General features: G+C 33.5%; 1 protein-coding gene across 1 annotated transcript; it reads left to right on the plus strand.

The window, feature by feature from the left end:
* Window positions 1-5779: 5779 nt before the first annotated feature.
* On the plus strand, window positions 5780-9523 carry LOC108951961 (beta-eudesmol synthase-like). Its single transcript, XM_065115580.1, has 7 exons — window positions 5780-5889; window positions 6072-6337; window positions 6992-7364; window positions 7545-7763; window positions 7959-8094; window positions 8295-8543; window positions 9021-9523. The coding sequence occupies exons 1-7, from the start codon at window positions 5780-5782 to the stop codon at window positions 9312-9314; spliced, it is 1647 nt and encodes a 548-aa protein (XP_064971652.1). The 3' UTR covers window positions 9315-9523.
* The last annotated feature ends 5049 nt before the right edge of the window (window positions 9524-14572 follow it).

Genomic DNA, 14572 nt, shown 5'->3' on the forward strand with positions numbered 1-14572 from the left:
ATCAAATATAATAATTACGTGGCTTCATATTTATTTTTTAAACTTTAAATTTTATTTTCTATTCGTTGTTTTTCTTAATCAAATACACATATATTTCACTATCACTCTTAAGATTTAGGAAATCCTAAGTTTAGACTACTTATGAGTAATCCTAATTAAGTTCAAACTCCTTATCGAAGTAGGATTTAGATTTATATTAGAAATCAAAATATTTAGAATAGTTGAATTAATTTTTTTTTTCAAAAATATATTTTGTAATATGAAAGACACTTTGAGTTCTCATAAGGTTTCTCTTGAATGCATCTAACTAGGATCTAAAGAAGAGCTCTTTATATTTATATAAGAATATGTATAAAAAATTTTAAATTTGAGTTTAGGTTAACTCATGAGAGAGTGATTCTTTGTATTGATTTTTTATACATAGTGAAAATTTAATTTCTTTTGTAGAAGTAGCTGGAGTTGTGGAACCATGTTAAATTCGCATTGACATTGTGGTATATTCTTTACTTGTTAATTTTTAATTTCTCTTTTGATTTTTTGTTTTCTCTCCCTTCTCATTAGTGTGGATTACTGGTTTCCCAAAGATCTTCGAAGCTGCTTGAATAATTAGTCATATCAAAACGATAATAAAAAGATTATGTTAAAATTAACAGAAAACAAAAGAAAGACTTGATGGACTTTTAGAGTTCTCCTATCATCAACTTCTGATGAATGAAAAATAGTTAGTGTACCGTATTGGTAAAATGGGTAGCATGTTGCCTCTACAATCCAATGCTACGATGAAAGAGTACGGAATAGATGGACATGTTGAATGTTAGAGGTTGCAAGGATTGGTAGCAGAAGCATGGAAGGATATATATTAGGAGTGGCTCAATCCAACTCCGTGCAGTATTTCTTCGCTTGAAAGGATAATCCATTTTTGGAAACTATATAGTCAAATTTTTTGATATTATATAGTTTAATTAGTAAAGATCTTAATAAATTATTATAATATTTAATGTTCAAATGCTGCTTTTATTATTTACTTTTCTAAAACAATATTGATGCATACACCTGTCTAAGTCTTTATCAATGATCATGTTACCACGCTAACTCGACACATGGAGATAGTTGACTTAGTTAGATATTATATCCATGATTTGTATTTTTTAAGTAATTACGATCGATATAAATTGATTGCATTTAATATAGATATATAATAAAATTTCGCAAATAAAACGTTCCTCTTATTTTCTGTTTATAATGTGGGTTTATTTTTTCATATCAATCCTATAGGCACTCGTTCCGTAATTATGAAATTTACTACACCATCACTTCTAATAGACTTGATGGATAACTCTATGAGGATTGGACTATGGCAAATGGATCAATACGTATAAAAGATGTCATGAGAGTTTCATCAATCTATATGGGAAAGTTTGATCGATCTCATCTCTAGTCGGTCCCCATTCACTCATAACATCCATAAGGAACTAATCTCGATGAACTTTTATCTCTCATCACTAGAGGCCTTTGACGACAATACTGACTCGATAGAGCATAATACCACCTTCTGCACTTAGATGTTACTGTACAACATTTTGGACACCCTGATATGTTATGATAAGCTTTCTCGCTCGAGTTTTGAGTCAACTCATTTGAAATCGACTAGAACCAAAATCTTTTATAGATAAAAGAAAAATGGATCTTGAAAGACTCTTAACCGTTGAAGACATTATTGGAGAGGACGAATAAATCCAAGTACTATTGCTTCCACCATGATTATGGCTACGACACGATGAACTATTATAATTTGAAGGAGTAAATTAAAGAACTCATCCTAAGACATCAAGACACGATGAACTATTATAATTTGAAGGAGTAAATTAAAGAACTGCATCAAGAACCCTTATTATTTTAAATATGAAATTAGTTTAAATATGAAATTAGTTTAAATATTTTTTATTATTTACATATGATTACACAAGGATAATATTGGTATATTTTCTATAAAAAAAAGGTTGAAGTCTACTGATATTTCTTTTTGGAAAAAAAAAATGTCAATAGAAGAGAGAAGTTGATTGTACTACAATTAAAGCATACGATGCTGTAATAGTAGAAGGATATTAAAAAAGCCCTAAATATGATTATGCTAACATGGTCAGTTTCCTAGATGGGATGGATTATCTTTTAACATTTCTATCCTTCGTATGAGGTTGAAGGTTGTCGAGTTCAGCTTCATCCCTAACAACTTTTAACACTTTTTCCCTTACCATCTTGCATTTTTTTTTCGGGGGAGAACTCACGAGGTACTCTTCCTTTTGGAACGCTGTTGCAACAGCCCTGCCTAGCAGCTGTAACTCACTTTCTTAGGTGCTAATGTGTCTCATGTGAGGCTGCAGTTCCAGATAACTTCTAAGTCGTGGAGCTGATCATCCACCACAGAGAAGGGAATAAGCACAGCCACATGTTCGCCGGAAGGCTTGAAACACGAGGACAGACTCGTCGGCCGATTGATGGAAAGCTATCCATGAAATAGATGTGGTACGAGACATTTCATCAAGCATTCTTTAATATTTGGAGGTCCCATCATAGATATGTGATCTATCAAATGAAACCTCCTCCTCACAATCTCATATGTGACTATGAGAGAGATAGATGTGAATTCAAACAATTTTCTTCTAATATATATTAAGTAAAATCCAATTTTTTTTTCCCTAACTATTTAAGTATAATTGGACAAATTTTCCAAGGAAGTTGCTTTTTAAAACTTTTTTCAATTTTTTTTTTAATTTCTAGAATTTGTTAATAATATATTTTTTAATATCCGGAATACTCTTTAACTCGATAGCAACCTACCAACAGATGGGTTAGAGCAGTTGACTATGCTGCAAGTAAAGCGCACAATACTGTAATATCGTAAGGATTAGCAATTCTTGAAGCCCTACATTTTACAGAGCAGGAGGGCTTAAGCAAGATTTGGATATGCTCTGAGTCTGCTGTCTTGACTGATGCTACCCTTCGTACGAGCGCAACTTAACACTTCTGGTCACAATCATCTTTTTTTGTTTTTGGGAAGGCTGATGCGACAGCCCTGTCGAGCAGCTGTAACTCTCTTTCTTCAAGTGCCACTTCATTCTCTTTTTCCCAAAAAAAAAAACAAAACTGTAGCTGTAGCTCACATTAAGTCCAAATGTACATCTCACTTGAGGCGGCAGTTACAGGTGACTCCCCGTATTGAAGTCATCCACCACAGAGAAGAGATAAGCACATCTACGTGTTCGCCGACGTGCGTCAAACACGAAAACAGACTCACAAAGTATTTATTTGAATACTTGTATTTATTTGATGGAAACACGTATTTATTTGAATTTGAGTCAAGTAAAATCCAACATGTTTTGAGTATAATTTTTCTATATTAAGTAAAATACAAATCTGATCTTCAAGTTGAATTCCAACATGTTTTCTTTTATTTAAATATGTTAAATATAATTTAAGCAGATAAGATGAATACATATCGATTTTTAACTTATTTAAGTTTAAGATTTAAGTCAGGAAAATAATCCTTAAATATTTAGAAGTAAGATTGTATATCCCGATCCCACATTGGTGAGAGCTTTTGAGTACGTCCTTTTTTAATTTAAAATTAGCTAATTATTATTTAAATATTTAAATTGGATTCGAGTATATACTTTTAATTAAAATCCAATTTATCTCATTGCTAAATCACAATTGAATTATATAGCGTGATAGATTTATTTCTTCATTATTAATGGGCTAGTAGGAGGAACATAACCTCATACCGGTCCCCTTTCACGTAACCATCATAGTTTCATTGAGATTGATGGAGCTAACAAAGAACCTTATATGTTAGTCATGGACCACCATGAGGAATACGACCTCAGACTCTCTGTGACGGGGCCATGTGTGGATGCAATCGTTTTTTTCGTCATAGGAAATTGACAGACGATCGATGAATGACAAAGAGGAGCATAACCTCCACAAAGTGGATAGTTGTGGCTAAGAGTTATTTTTCTACTACAACTACCGAATGTTTTTCCTTACAAATTCCAACACGAGGCAATAGGCTCTCGCCACCTCCCGGGTTTAGTTTCCACGTAAAAAATGGAGACTATGGGATTGCAGTCACTTGGTCCAGGTGATGAGGTTGTGGTTCGCAAGTCTGCAGCCTTTCATCCGAGCGTGTGTGGAGACTACTTTTATCATGTTATACCACTTGACGATATCAGATTAGCTGATAACAAAACATTCGATGAATAGTATATACGCAGCAGATTTAGATGATCTAACAGTACGTACACCCAGATTTAGACAATCTCCATAACAGTATGTACACAGCAGCTAAGCTGATAACAAACCTGACGATTAATAGTAAGGCCATGAAATCAAATCCCGCTTGCCAATGGTGAAAAAAAAAAGAAATACTCTATTGGATCTACATTGCATAGGTCATACATCCTTGGGTTTTGTAATGATGGCATAAATATATATTCGAATAATTCATAGATTTAAGTTTATCCCATGTCGGCCTCGCCAAGCATGTGAGAGCATCGACATGTGGGCAATCAACTTCCAAATCCTTTCATCTAAAAATCTCATGTGAACTTTTTTTTTTGTATGTTAATAACATATTTACATCAAAGAGACGATCGCTCGTGCGCCTTCTTTGATATTAGTCATTGCTGCTTTAGTACTATGCCGTGCAACCAACCACACACATCCACATGTGGGAAAAATATTTGAGAATTCTATTACTGAAACTTGATTACTCCGAACAACAAAACCTATAGATTCCTTGGTTATATCTTAATCTTAACAACAAATCAAAATGAAACTATTGATCTTAATATCTACTTTGCTAGGATTTTGAATTCCTCACTTAGTCTTATGCTCAAAATTGGTCCTAAACACCTTCTCTAGCATGAACCCTTTTGTGTTTTAATTTTTTGTTATGTTATGTCATGTTATTTTTTAATTAATTATTTTATATATCCTTGCATACGGCGCAATGTGATTGTAATTAAATATTACAAATAACTATCTCAGGCGACAAAATCCTGACATTGAACATGGCAGTAGGTGTTGCGGCAGCATCTTTGTGAGAGGGAAGCCATCTAGAGAAGTCATGAGGCACGAAGAGAAACTTACTTGGTGATTGATGCGAATGAAACGAGAATTATTTCTTTGAACTAATCAAATTGGAGGTTTGATGATTGAATAAAGATGAAGCATCTCAAAATGAACCAACGCATATGAGTGGATCACTCCTACAAGAATATGTAGATAGATTTTGAAAGAGATTTAACCCTTTAAATTTAAATTAAAAGAGAGTTCGATTGATACATACATGGAAAAAATGTTGAAAGTTAAACTATAGTTTATATAATATTATTATTGTTTGAGAGTGAGTAGACTGATATGATGAGTTTGACACTGTTTAGAGTTTATAATAAAACTTAAGTTAATATACGATTATATACATGATTTATAGTTTCTATTACGAGAGTGAGAGAAAGGGTGATGGATGCAAAACTAATTATATCTCGTCTTTTTCCTATATTATTAGAAGCAAAACTAATCATAGGACGTCAATTAAAGATGATGGATAAGCTAAAACTTAAGGCAAGCCAAAAGGAGCGTACAATCCCTGATGACTCATTCGTTATCTTCTTTCTCATAAAACGTGTTACTTACGAAACCAAACCAGATTTAAGACTATAAATTGCAACACAAGGTTGCAGGCTCCCGCCATCCTCTCATCACTTGCTTCCAGATCAGAATGGAGAACGTAATTTCGCAGCCACACGTTCCAGGTGATGAAGTGGTGATTCGCAAGTCTGCAAGCTACCATCCCACCGTTTGGGGTGATTACTTTATCTTACAGGCCCAGTCCTCCACCAGTACACAGGCATGTATATACACATATATCTCACATTTGTTCTAAGTTTTAGGCAAGAAACTCTCCGAGAACGAATGATGTTAATGTTTCATTAACATGAAAATTGTGCGCTTACTACTTTCTTTTGGTTCTTTCTTTTGTTGGTTGAACAATTAAATGCTATGCTATGGAGTATGCAGGAGTGCGATGCAAGGATGCAAGAGAGAGCTGCAGAACTGATGGAGCAGGTAAGAAGCATGTTCAAGGACACTACCGACATCTTGCAAACTATGGACTTGGTCGATTCAATCCAGCTTCTTGGATTGAGTTATCACTTCGAGAAAGAAATAAGTGAAGCATTAAAACGAGTCCATGATGCCGATTTGAACTGTCATGGTCTCTACGAGACTGCTCTCCGGTTTCGCCTGCTGAGACAACAAGGGTATCATGTGACCCCTGGTAATATGCTTGCAAAAGTAGATGTATTTGTATGTTTTATCTATAATTATGTTTGCAAAAGTAATTTAATTTGTATTTTAGAAATGATGGAGGATTTTTGTTTTAAGAAGACAACTTAATCAGCCCATAAAAAAAGAAGTCACTGAACAATCAATCCGGTGGCTTCTAACAATATTAGCTGGTCATTTTGCTACATAATTTCTTCTCTGTACATGAGTGACCTCACACTTCTCAAAACGTTTTGATCTCCTATAACAACAATATTAAGATGTACTTTGTTCTCTCTCTCTCTCTCTCTCTCTCTCTCTCTCTCTCTCTATATATATATATATATATATATATATATATATATGTATATATAAAGGTATAAATATACACACATATATATATACATATATATATATATATATATGTATATATATATATATATATTTTAATTCCAAAACAATACGATCTTCTTTAATCATCTTTTTTTTAATTCACTCATAAACGTTGGCAGTACCAAAAATATTTTCTCCAGTAAAATAGACATAAAAATCACACACAAAAGTCATTGTATTGATTATCACGTAATCACTTAAAACTGTAAATTAATTATGATAATATGACTGTTTGTTTTTTTCTCAAAACATAAAATCTTATGTATTTCTGTAGTTGTCTTTAACAAGTTCAAAGATGAGGGAGGGAGTTTCATGTCTACCTTGGGCAGTGATGTGAAAGGACTGTTAAGCTTGTACAACGCAGCCTACCTTGGGACTCATGGGGAGATCATTCTTGATGAAGCCATCTCTTTTACGAGGAATAGCCTAGTGTCTGCATTAGCTGATCTTAAACCACCATTAACAACGCAAGTGTCTCTTGACCTCGAGACACCTCTCTGTAGGAGAATTAGAAGGCTCTTGGCAAGAGATTACATATCTATATACCAAGAGGACGCCACACGAGATGATGCCATCCTGGAGCTTGCAAAGTTGGACTTCAATTTGCTGCAATCTCTTCATCGCGAGGAACTTAAGAACATTACCAAGTAAGCTCTTCCTCACTTTTGAATTCCCTGGAGCTATATTTCTTCTGGATTTTTATAAAGGAAAGAAGATACAATCAAGTTGCAAATGTAAACAAGTGAAGGCTAATGGCTGAGCTTGGTTTCTCCTTCCATCAAACATTAATTGATATGTAATCATTTTGATTTGTGAATGACTTGAAGGTGGTGGAATGATTTAGCCTCCTCAAAAAATCTCAGTTTTGCTCGAGATAGATCGGTGGAATGCTATTTCTGGATCCTGGGAGTGTACTTTGAAGCCTATTATTCTCGTGCACGAGTGATAACGACCAAGGTGATTGCCCTTACTTCAATTTTGGACGACATATATGATGTTTATAGCACATTGGAGGAGAGTCAACAACTAACTGAGGCAATTCAAAGGTTAGTAAATCTCATATCCATGGACAGATTACCTTTTACTATCATGGCTCAATAGATGATAACAAAAAGTGCCACTGATAATATCACATAAGAAAATAAAATATCTCACAATAGTTTTAGTCATTGTGTATAGCAAAATAACATGTGTGTTTATGTTCTATTTTTCTAATGATGGTGAAACTAATACATATGCAGGTGGGACGTGAAGATTATAAATCAATTACCAGAGTACATGAAAGATTATTATCTAAAGCTAATGCACACCTTTGAAGAGTTTGAAGATTTATTGGCTTCCAGTGAGAAATATCGCATAACCTATCTAAAGGAAGCGGTGAGTGATGAGATTATAAGGTTCTTCTTATTTTCACTTTTATTAATTAGCATTAAATAAGTAATAAACGAATCCACTAATGGCCAATGTAAACAATAAGCATTTGAGATGTGACAGTATTGAACTTAGATTGTCCCAATTGTAGACACTACTCATGCATTACAAACATTAAGGAATGATTTTATTTTACTTGGGTACAGATGAAAGATTTATCTAAAGCTTATTTTGAGGAATCCAAATGGAGAGATCAACATTACGTACCAACTTTGGAAGAACATCTACATGTTTCCCTCATCAGTTCAGGACATCCTATGCTCGAATGTGCTTCTTTCATTGGAATGGGAGAAATAGCAACTAAGGAGGCATTTGAGTGGATTACTAGTTTCCCAAAGATTGTCCAAGCTTCTGCAATAATTGGTCGTATCATGAATGACATTACTTCACATGAGGTATAGTCATAATATAATCTCCTGTGTTTTGTATTATATAAACATTTTTCATGGTAAATTTTGCACTGATTTATCTCGTAGTAGAAATATGATAACATAAAAAAAGAAGAAGAAAATAACATACTTCTCCAATTAGATGAGATGGACCATAATTGAGGTTTAATAGGTAATCTCCAAAGTTGTCTTCAATATTCCTTCTACTTATCTCCTCAAAAGCATTTATTGTGTCACTCAATTGCATTATCAAAGTTTTGCTGAACTCCTTAAATGATTTTATATTAAGAAATCTAGTACAAACAAAAAAACTCCCATTCGTAAGCTTCCACATCTGTAGATTCCCAAATTCCTTTCATCTACACCTTATTATTGATAATAGTCTATCAATTTGTTTTAATATAATGAACATGTAAATCCTGAAAAGATCTGTTAGAATTCAATTTGTAGATCATTAATCCTCTTTTTTCATGAAATTTACAGTTGGAACAAACTAGGGAACATGTTGCCTCCACAGTCCAATGCTACATGAAAGAATACGGAACAAATGTGCATGTGGCATGTAAGAAGCTCCAAGTTCTAGTTGACGATGCATGGAAGGATATAAACGAAGAGTGCCTCAATCAAACTGCATTCCCCGTTGCTTTACTTCAAAGGATTGTTAATTTTTCACGAATGATTGAAAATTTATATAAGTACATCGATGGATACACCAACTCCTCTATGAAGACGAAAGAATATATCTCTTTGTTACTTGTACATCCTGTTCCACTTTGATTGTATGACGATGCTTGCTTCTTCTATGAATCCTTTATTCTGAAATATATGTAAGCCTTTGTAAATAAACGTGTATTGTACTATGCTTGCTTCTTCTATGAATCCTTTATTCTGAAATATATGTAAGTCTTTGTAAATGAATGAAATATATGTAAGCCCTGGGAAGCTCAAGCCAGTATTATCTATGAAAAACAGAAATCTTTGCTTAACAGTAGTTCAAAGCAATTTGCAAGTTGCTGGTATATGTTACAAAATTATATTAGCTATTTGCAATTTTCACTCTTTTCAGTCTTGCCAACTTAAGAAAGGCTCTTGAAGCTGCTATGCTAAATAGAGTGTAGGGATGGTGAGGTTGGGTTTTGTAGATGCCTACATCAGATATCAAGATACTTCTTAGTTAAGTTTGGGATGATTACAATTCGGAAACATATATATTCAAGCTACATTTTGGATAAGTTAGTGATGTCATATGTTGGACATAATTCATGCACCATGCTATCAGAAGATTTGGCCTTGTCATTAGAGAGAACAAATTCTACTATCTTATGAAAAATCTTGTAAACAGAACAAGCAATGAGGTTGAAAACAAGATCATTCGTAGCCCAACATATTCACCAAAGACCAATATCATTTAGAACCCACAAGGTTTGACCACCAGAATTGGGACACTGCACCCGCTCATTAAAAATTGAATATCTAGTTAAGATTTAAAGAGTTGCCATAATTTAATAGGAAAGACGCACAGAAAGAATTGATTAATTGTTTCCGCTTTAGATTGACAAAAGGGACAAGTAGTAGCATTACTGCACACTCTTAGTTGAGATGATCAATGAGAGGTGGCGGTGCAAAAGTTTCCAACAAAGGCAACACGGGAAGCTTCCACAAACAATACAACTAGTCCACATTAGGATCAACCATCCCAACTGAGAAGCAAGAAAATGATACGCAGACTTAGCAGAACCACCAAAGTGTTGGAATTAAACTTGTTCAAATGTCATAAAGAAGTTCATTTCATCAAAAGAAAGGTTCATTGCATCAAGAGGGAGATTCATTACATCGAAAAAATTGATTAAAAGTCTATAAACGGATAAGTCAAATTGTTTATTGGTTCTTGAAAGGGTTTCTTGAAAGAGAACATCTTGAATACAATTAATATAATGTATCTTTGGGGACTATATAAACCCCATATGTTGTTCATGAGAAATAGAGTTTCTGAAATTGTAAAGTGTTTTCTTGAGAGAAATATAGAAGATTTAAGTTTGTCCTACTCTTTCTCTGTTTGATATCTCTGTCCCCTCTTCCTATCAAGTTCAATATTTGGTATCAGAGTATAGGTTAAACTATGACCTTTTCCTCAAGTACCATCCAACTCCAAATCCCCAGATTGACAAAAGAAAATTATGACATATGATGCATCCAAATGAAGGTTCTTCTAGACTCCCAAGATATATGGGAGTTTGTAGAAAATGGATTTGTTGAACCAAGTTCAGCAGAAGAAGGAGCAATGAATGCAGAAGGAAGAAAATAACTCAAAGAAAGAAGGAAGAAGGAGAAAAAGGCTTTGTTCACGATCTACCAAGGGCTTGATGATACAATGTTCGAGATCATCACTCTAGCAAATACTTCAAAGGATGCTTGGGAAATGCTTCAAAAAGCATTCGGTGGTGTTGATAAGGTAAAGAAACTTCGTCTACAAGTTTTACGAGCCGAGTTTAAAAAATTACGATAAGGTACTTTTGAAACTATTTCTGATTACTTCTCAAAAATCATTTCTATTGTTCATCAAATGAGATGAAATGGTGAACAAGTAAATGATAAGAGAGTAATAGAAAAAATATTGAGATCTCTAGATCCGAAATTTGATTTTATTGTTGTTGTGATTGAAGAATCTAGAGTTTTGAAAAAAATATCTTTAGAAGAACTTATGGGTTCCCTTCAAGTTAATTAACAAAGGATTACAAAAAGAGGAGAAGACAAAACTATGGAGCAAGAACTACAAGCTAAGTTTGCTCTTGAAAATAAAGAAGAATCAAATTCTCAAAGAGGAAGAGGACAAGGACAAAGAGACAGAAATCAGACCAATCAAGAATCTCCAAATAATGAAGATGCTAGAGAAAATTCTAGCCAAAGAGACCGAGGTTATGGATACAAACGGTCTGAAACTCTAAACGGTCTGAAATACTAGTCTTATGTGGCCGAGGCGTGGACATGGCATAAACTCTAAACGGTCTGAAATACAATGCTATGTTTACAAAAGGTATGGATATTACTCTTATGAATGTTATTATAATTCTTATAATCAAAGTTATAAGGCAAATTTTGTTGAGGAAGAAAAGAACGAAAATCAAGTTTTACTAATGAGTTATGATAATTTGAAAGAGGATCAATCTATGATATTAACAATAATCTATTACTTGAAAAAGGTTTACTCTCTCAATTTCATAACCTTTTTTAAATAATTGTCCCAAGCTTAAAATCTATGGCATCACAATTCGGATTTGTTACCAACGAGTACACTCAAACCTACTACGGAACAATTGATGTGGCAGATAAAAAACATGAATAACCGAGAGCGACACAAGAGGCAATAAAACACAAAAAGATCTGCATATTTGGAATCCTTACGTCCGTGAAATGAGTGGAGTCTATCTCAACATGAATAATTAGAATGATGTCTTGCGTACTTCCTCTCTAACTGCAACTTCCACAAAAGAAGAAGTCGGCATCGAAGGTAAATTTGCAACCTGCAAACAAACACCTATCAGTACCATCTCTAATCATATGAATCATCATTGTTGAGTTTTTACCAACCCATAATGGGTCTTTCCCGTCGACAGCTATAAGCGAAACCCCTCTAGACTCACCTTGCCAATTCAATCAAAATGCCAAACTAGCAGGTAGCATTAAAAAAGTTTACATTCTCTTACATGAATACCCTAAAAACATTTTTTAAAAATTTATGAAACTATACAAAAGAACCATGAATTCTTGGAGTCCACGGTAGAGCAAGCAAGATTCGCAAGATAAACGATGAAACTTCCCTCTGATCCTGTTCTAACCATGTATGATTAGTTCCCAATTTTTTAGAGAACGAGCAACCCTCGGCTCTTCTTCATCTATAGAATACGGAATGGAAAAATGATACGTAATTAGCATCACATGAAAAATTATGGAAGACACTCATGTCCAGGTTTCCTTGGTAATCCATAAAGGTTCATTTTAATATCATTTTTAATGGGTCAACCCATTCGGTTGTAAGATCAAAATTTATTGAATTAACTAAAATTCGTCTCTCTAAATCTAGTGCAAACATAATGTCGAGTTTATGTGGAATAATAAGACATTTCACCTGTAAGAACTCACATCTCATCTTCCACTTCTCATCGATGATAGTTTGGTAATCTTCTTTACACATGTGATATTGGTGAAGCTGCAATGCTTGTAAAAATATCCAATGTGTTTAAGTTTACATAGTCATAGAAAAATAGAATCAATAGAAGTTAAACGACTTGCTATTTTTTATCTTGTTTCATGAAACTTGCAGCGTGAGCAATCTATGGAGCATGTTGCCTCCATAGTCGAAAGCTATATGAATGGTCTTTTATAGAAATTAGATTGATGTGATCGTTATAAAAAGGAGATGACACTGATGTATTTATACGTGCATGATCATTTGAGATAAAGGAAATCAAGATCAAATTGGCTACTATACAATCTCAACACGTCATCTAATGAATCCAAAGGACAATAATCTGATAAATCACTTTCAATTAGCATGTAGATCTACATGATCAAGCTAATGCAATCATAGAAAAAATTAATGATGAAAAACTAATATAATTATTTTGCTTTGTAATACAGAATATTAGACTGATGCCATTGTACATCCTTTCTCTTTGTAGTAAAGAAAACCAAAATCATAGTCTCTATATATAAGATTTAAATTAAATGAGACATGTAGTTATAAAATTTTTTATATTAGTACTTGTTATGTTTTATAAAATGGTATTAAAGTAAAATGAATAATATCTCTTTGATGCTTGTTAATCTTATTACGATTCTATGGCCAAAATATATCTCTGGCTATAGAATATCTTAGATCATAAGTTTGCTATGTTTTTATGAGTATGTGCACATGAGTATGGGTATGGATGTGTACATGCACATATTCATGTGTACGTCTGTGTGTGTAAGCATGTGTTCATGTAACAGTAGATAACATGTGTTCCTAGTTATTATAAAAGAAGAGTCCTTTATATTTTTGGGTGTGAAAATATAAAAAATATATTAGCAATTTTTGCAAAGAAAGCTTTTTGTATTTTGGAACCTAAACTACTAATCTTGGTGCCGCTTGTAGAATTAATCACCTTGAGAGAGAGTTGGAATGGGAAAGGAAAGGAGAGAGACGTGACAAAAAATTAGACGTTCAACTTTTCATATATTAACAAACAATGTTTTCTAAGACCAATTTTGTTTAACTCGACTTTCAAGAACAATATATTATAGTCCTGAGAAATTATTATATTATTTTTTTATTTCATCCCTATATAAGACACATGATACAATTGGCCCATGCTTTAGTTACATTTCTAAATTAATACGTCCAATGAATCACACTCAACTATGTAGATCTGATCCAAGTGACGTGGACATAGATTAAATGAATCATGCAGACAATGTAGCTGATAGGAAGGTTTATATAGTTTTTATCTTCTTCTGTAAAAATTAGATTGATGTGATCCATAGGGAAAGGAGATTACACTGATGCGATTGTACATACATTCTCATTCGAGATAAAGGAAATCAAATCCCGTTTGCTAATGGTGAAAGAAAAAAAAACCCTATTGAATCAACATTGATTAGGTCATACATCCTTGGTTTTCGTAATGATGGCATAAATATATCATTATAGATTCGAATAATTCATAGATTTAAGTTTATCCCATGTCGGCCTCGCCAAGCATGTGAGAGCATCGACATGTGGGCAATTAACTTCCAAATCCTTTCATCTAAAAATCTCATGTGAACTTTTTTTTTTTTGTATGTTAACATATTTATATCAAAGAGACAATCGCTCGTGCGCTTTCTTTGAAATTAGTCATTGCTGCTTTAGTACTATGCCGTGCAACCAACCACACATCCACATGTGGGAAAAATATTTGAGAATTCTATTACTGAAACTTGATTACTCCAAACAACAAAATCTATAGATTCCTTGGTTATATCTTAATCTTAGCAACAAATCAAAATGATCTTAA

This window comes from Musa acuminata, chromosome BXJ2-7 (assembly GCF_036884655.1).
Source record: "Musa acuminata AAA Group cultivar baxijiao chromosome BXJ2-7, Cavendish_Baxijiao_AAA, whole genome shotgun sequence".
NCBI classification, from domain to species: domain Eukaryota; kingdom Viridiplantae; phylum Streptophyta; class Magnoliopsida; order Zingiberales; family Musaceae; genus Musa; species Musa acuminata.

Excerpts from the sequence above, each read along its gene's own strand:
- LOC108951961 (XM_065115580.1), top strand. The coding sequence starts at position 5,780 with ATGGAGAACGTAATTTCGCAGCCACACGTTCCAGGTGATGAAGTGGTG. Across the intron at positions 6,338-6,991 it reads AGGGTATCATGTGACCCCTG|TTGTCTTTAACAAGTTCAAA; the intron begins GTAATATGCTTG and ends GTATTTCTGTAG. Across the intron at positions 7,365-7,544 it reads GAACTTAAGAACATTACCAA|GTGGTGGAATGATTTAGCCT; the intron begins GTAAGCTCTTCC and ends AATGACTTGAAG.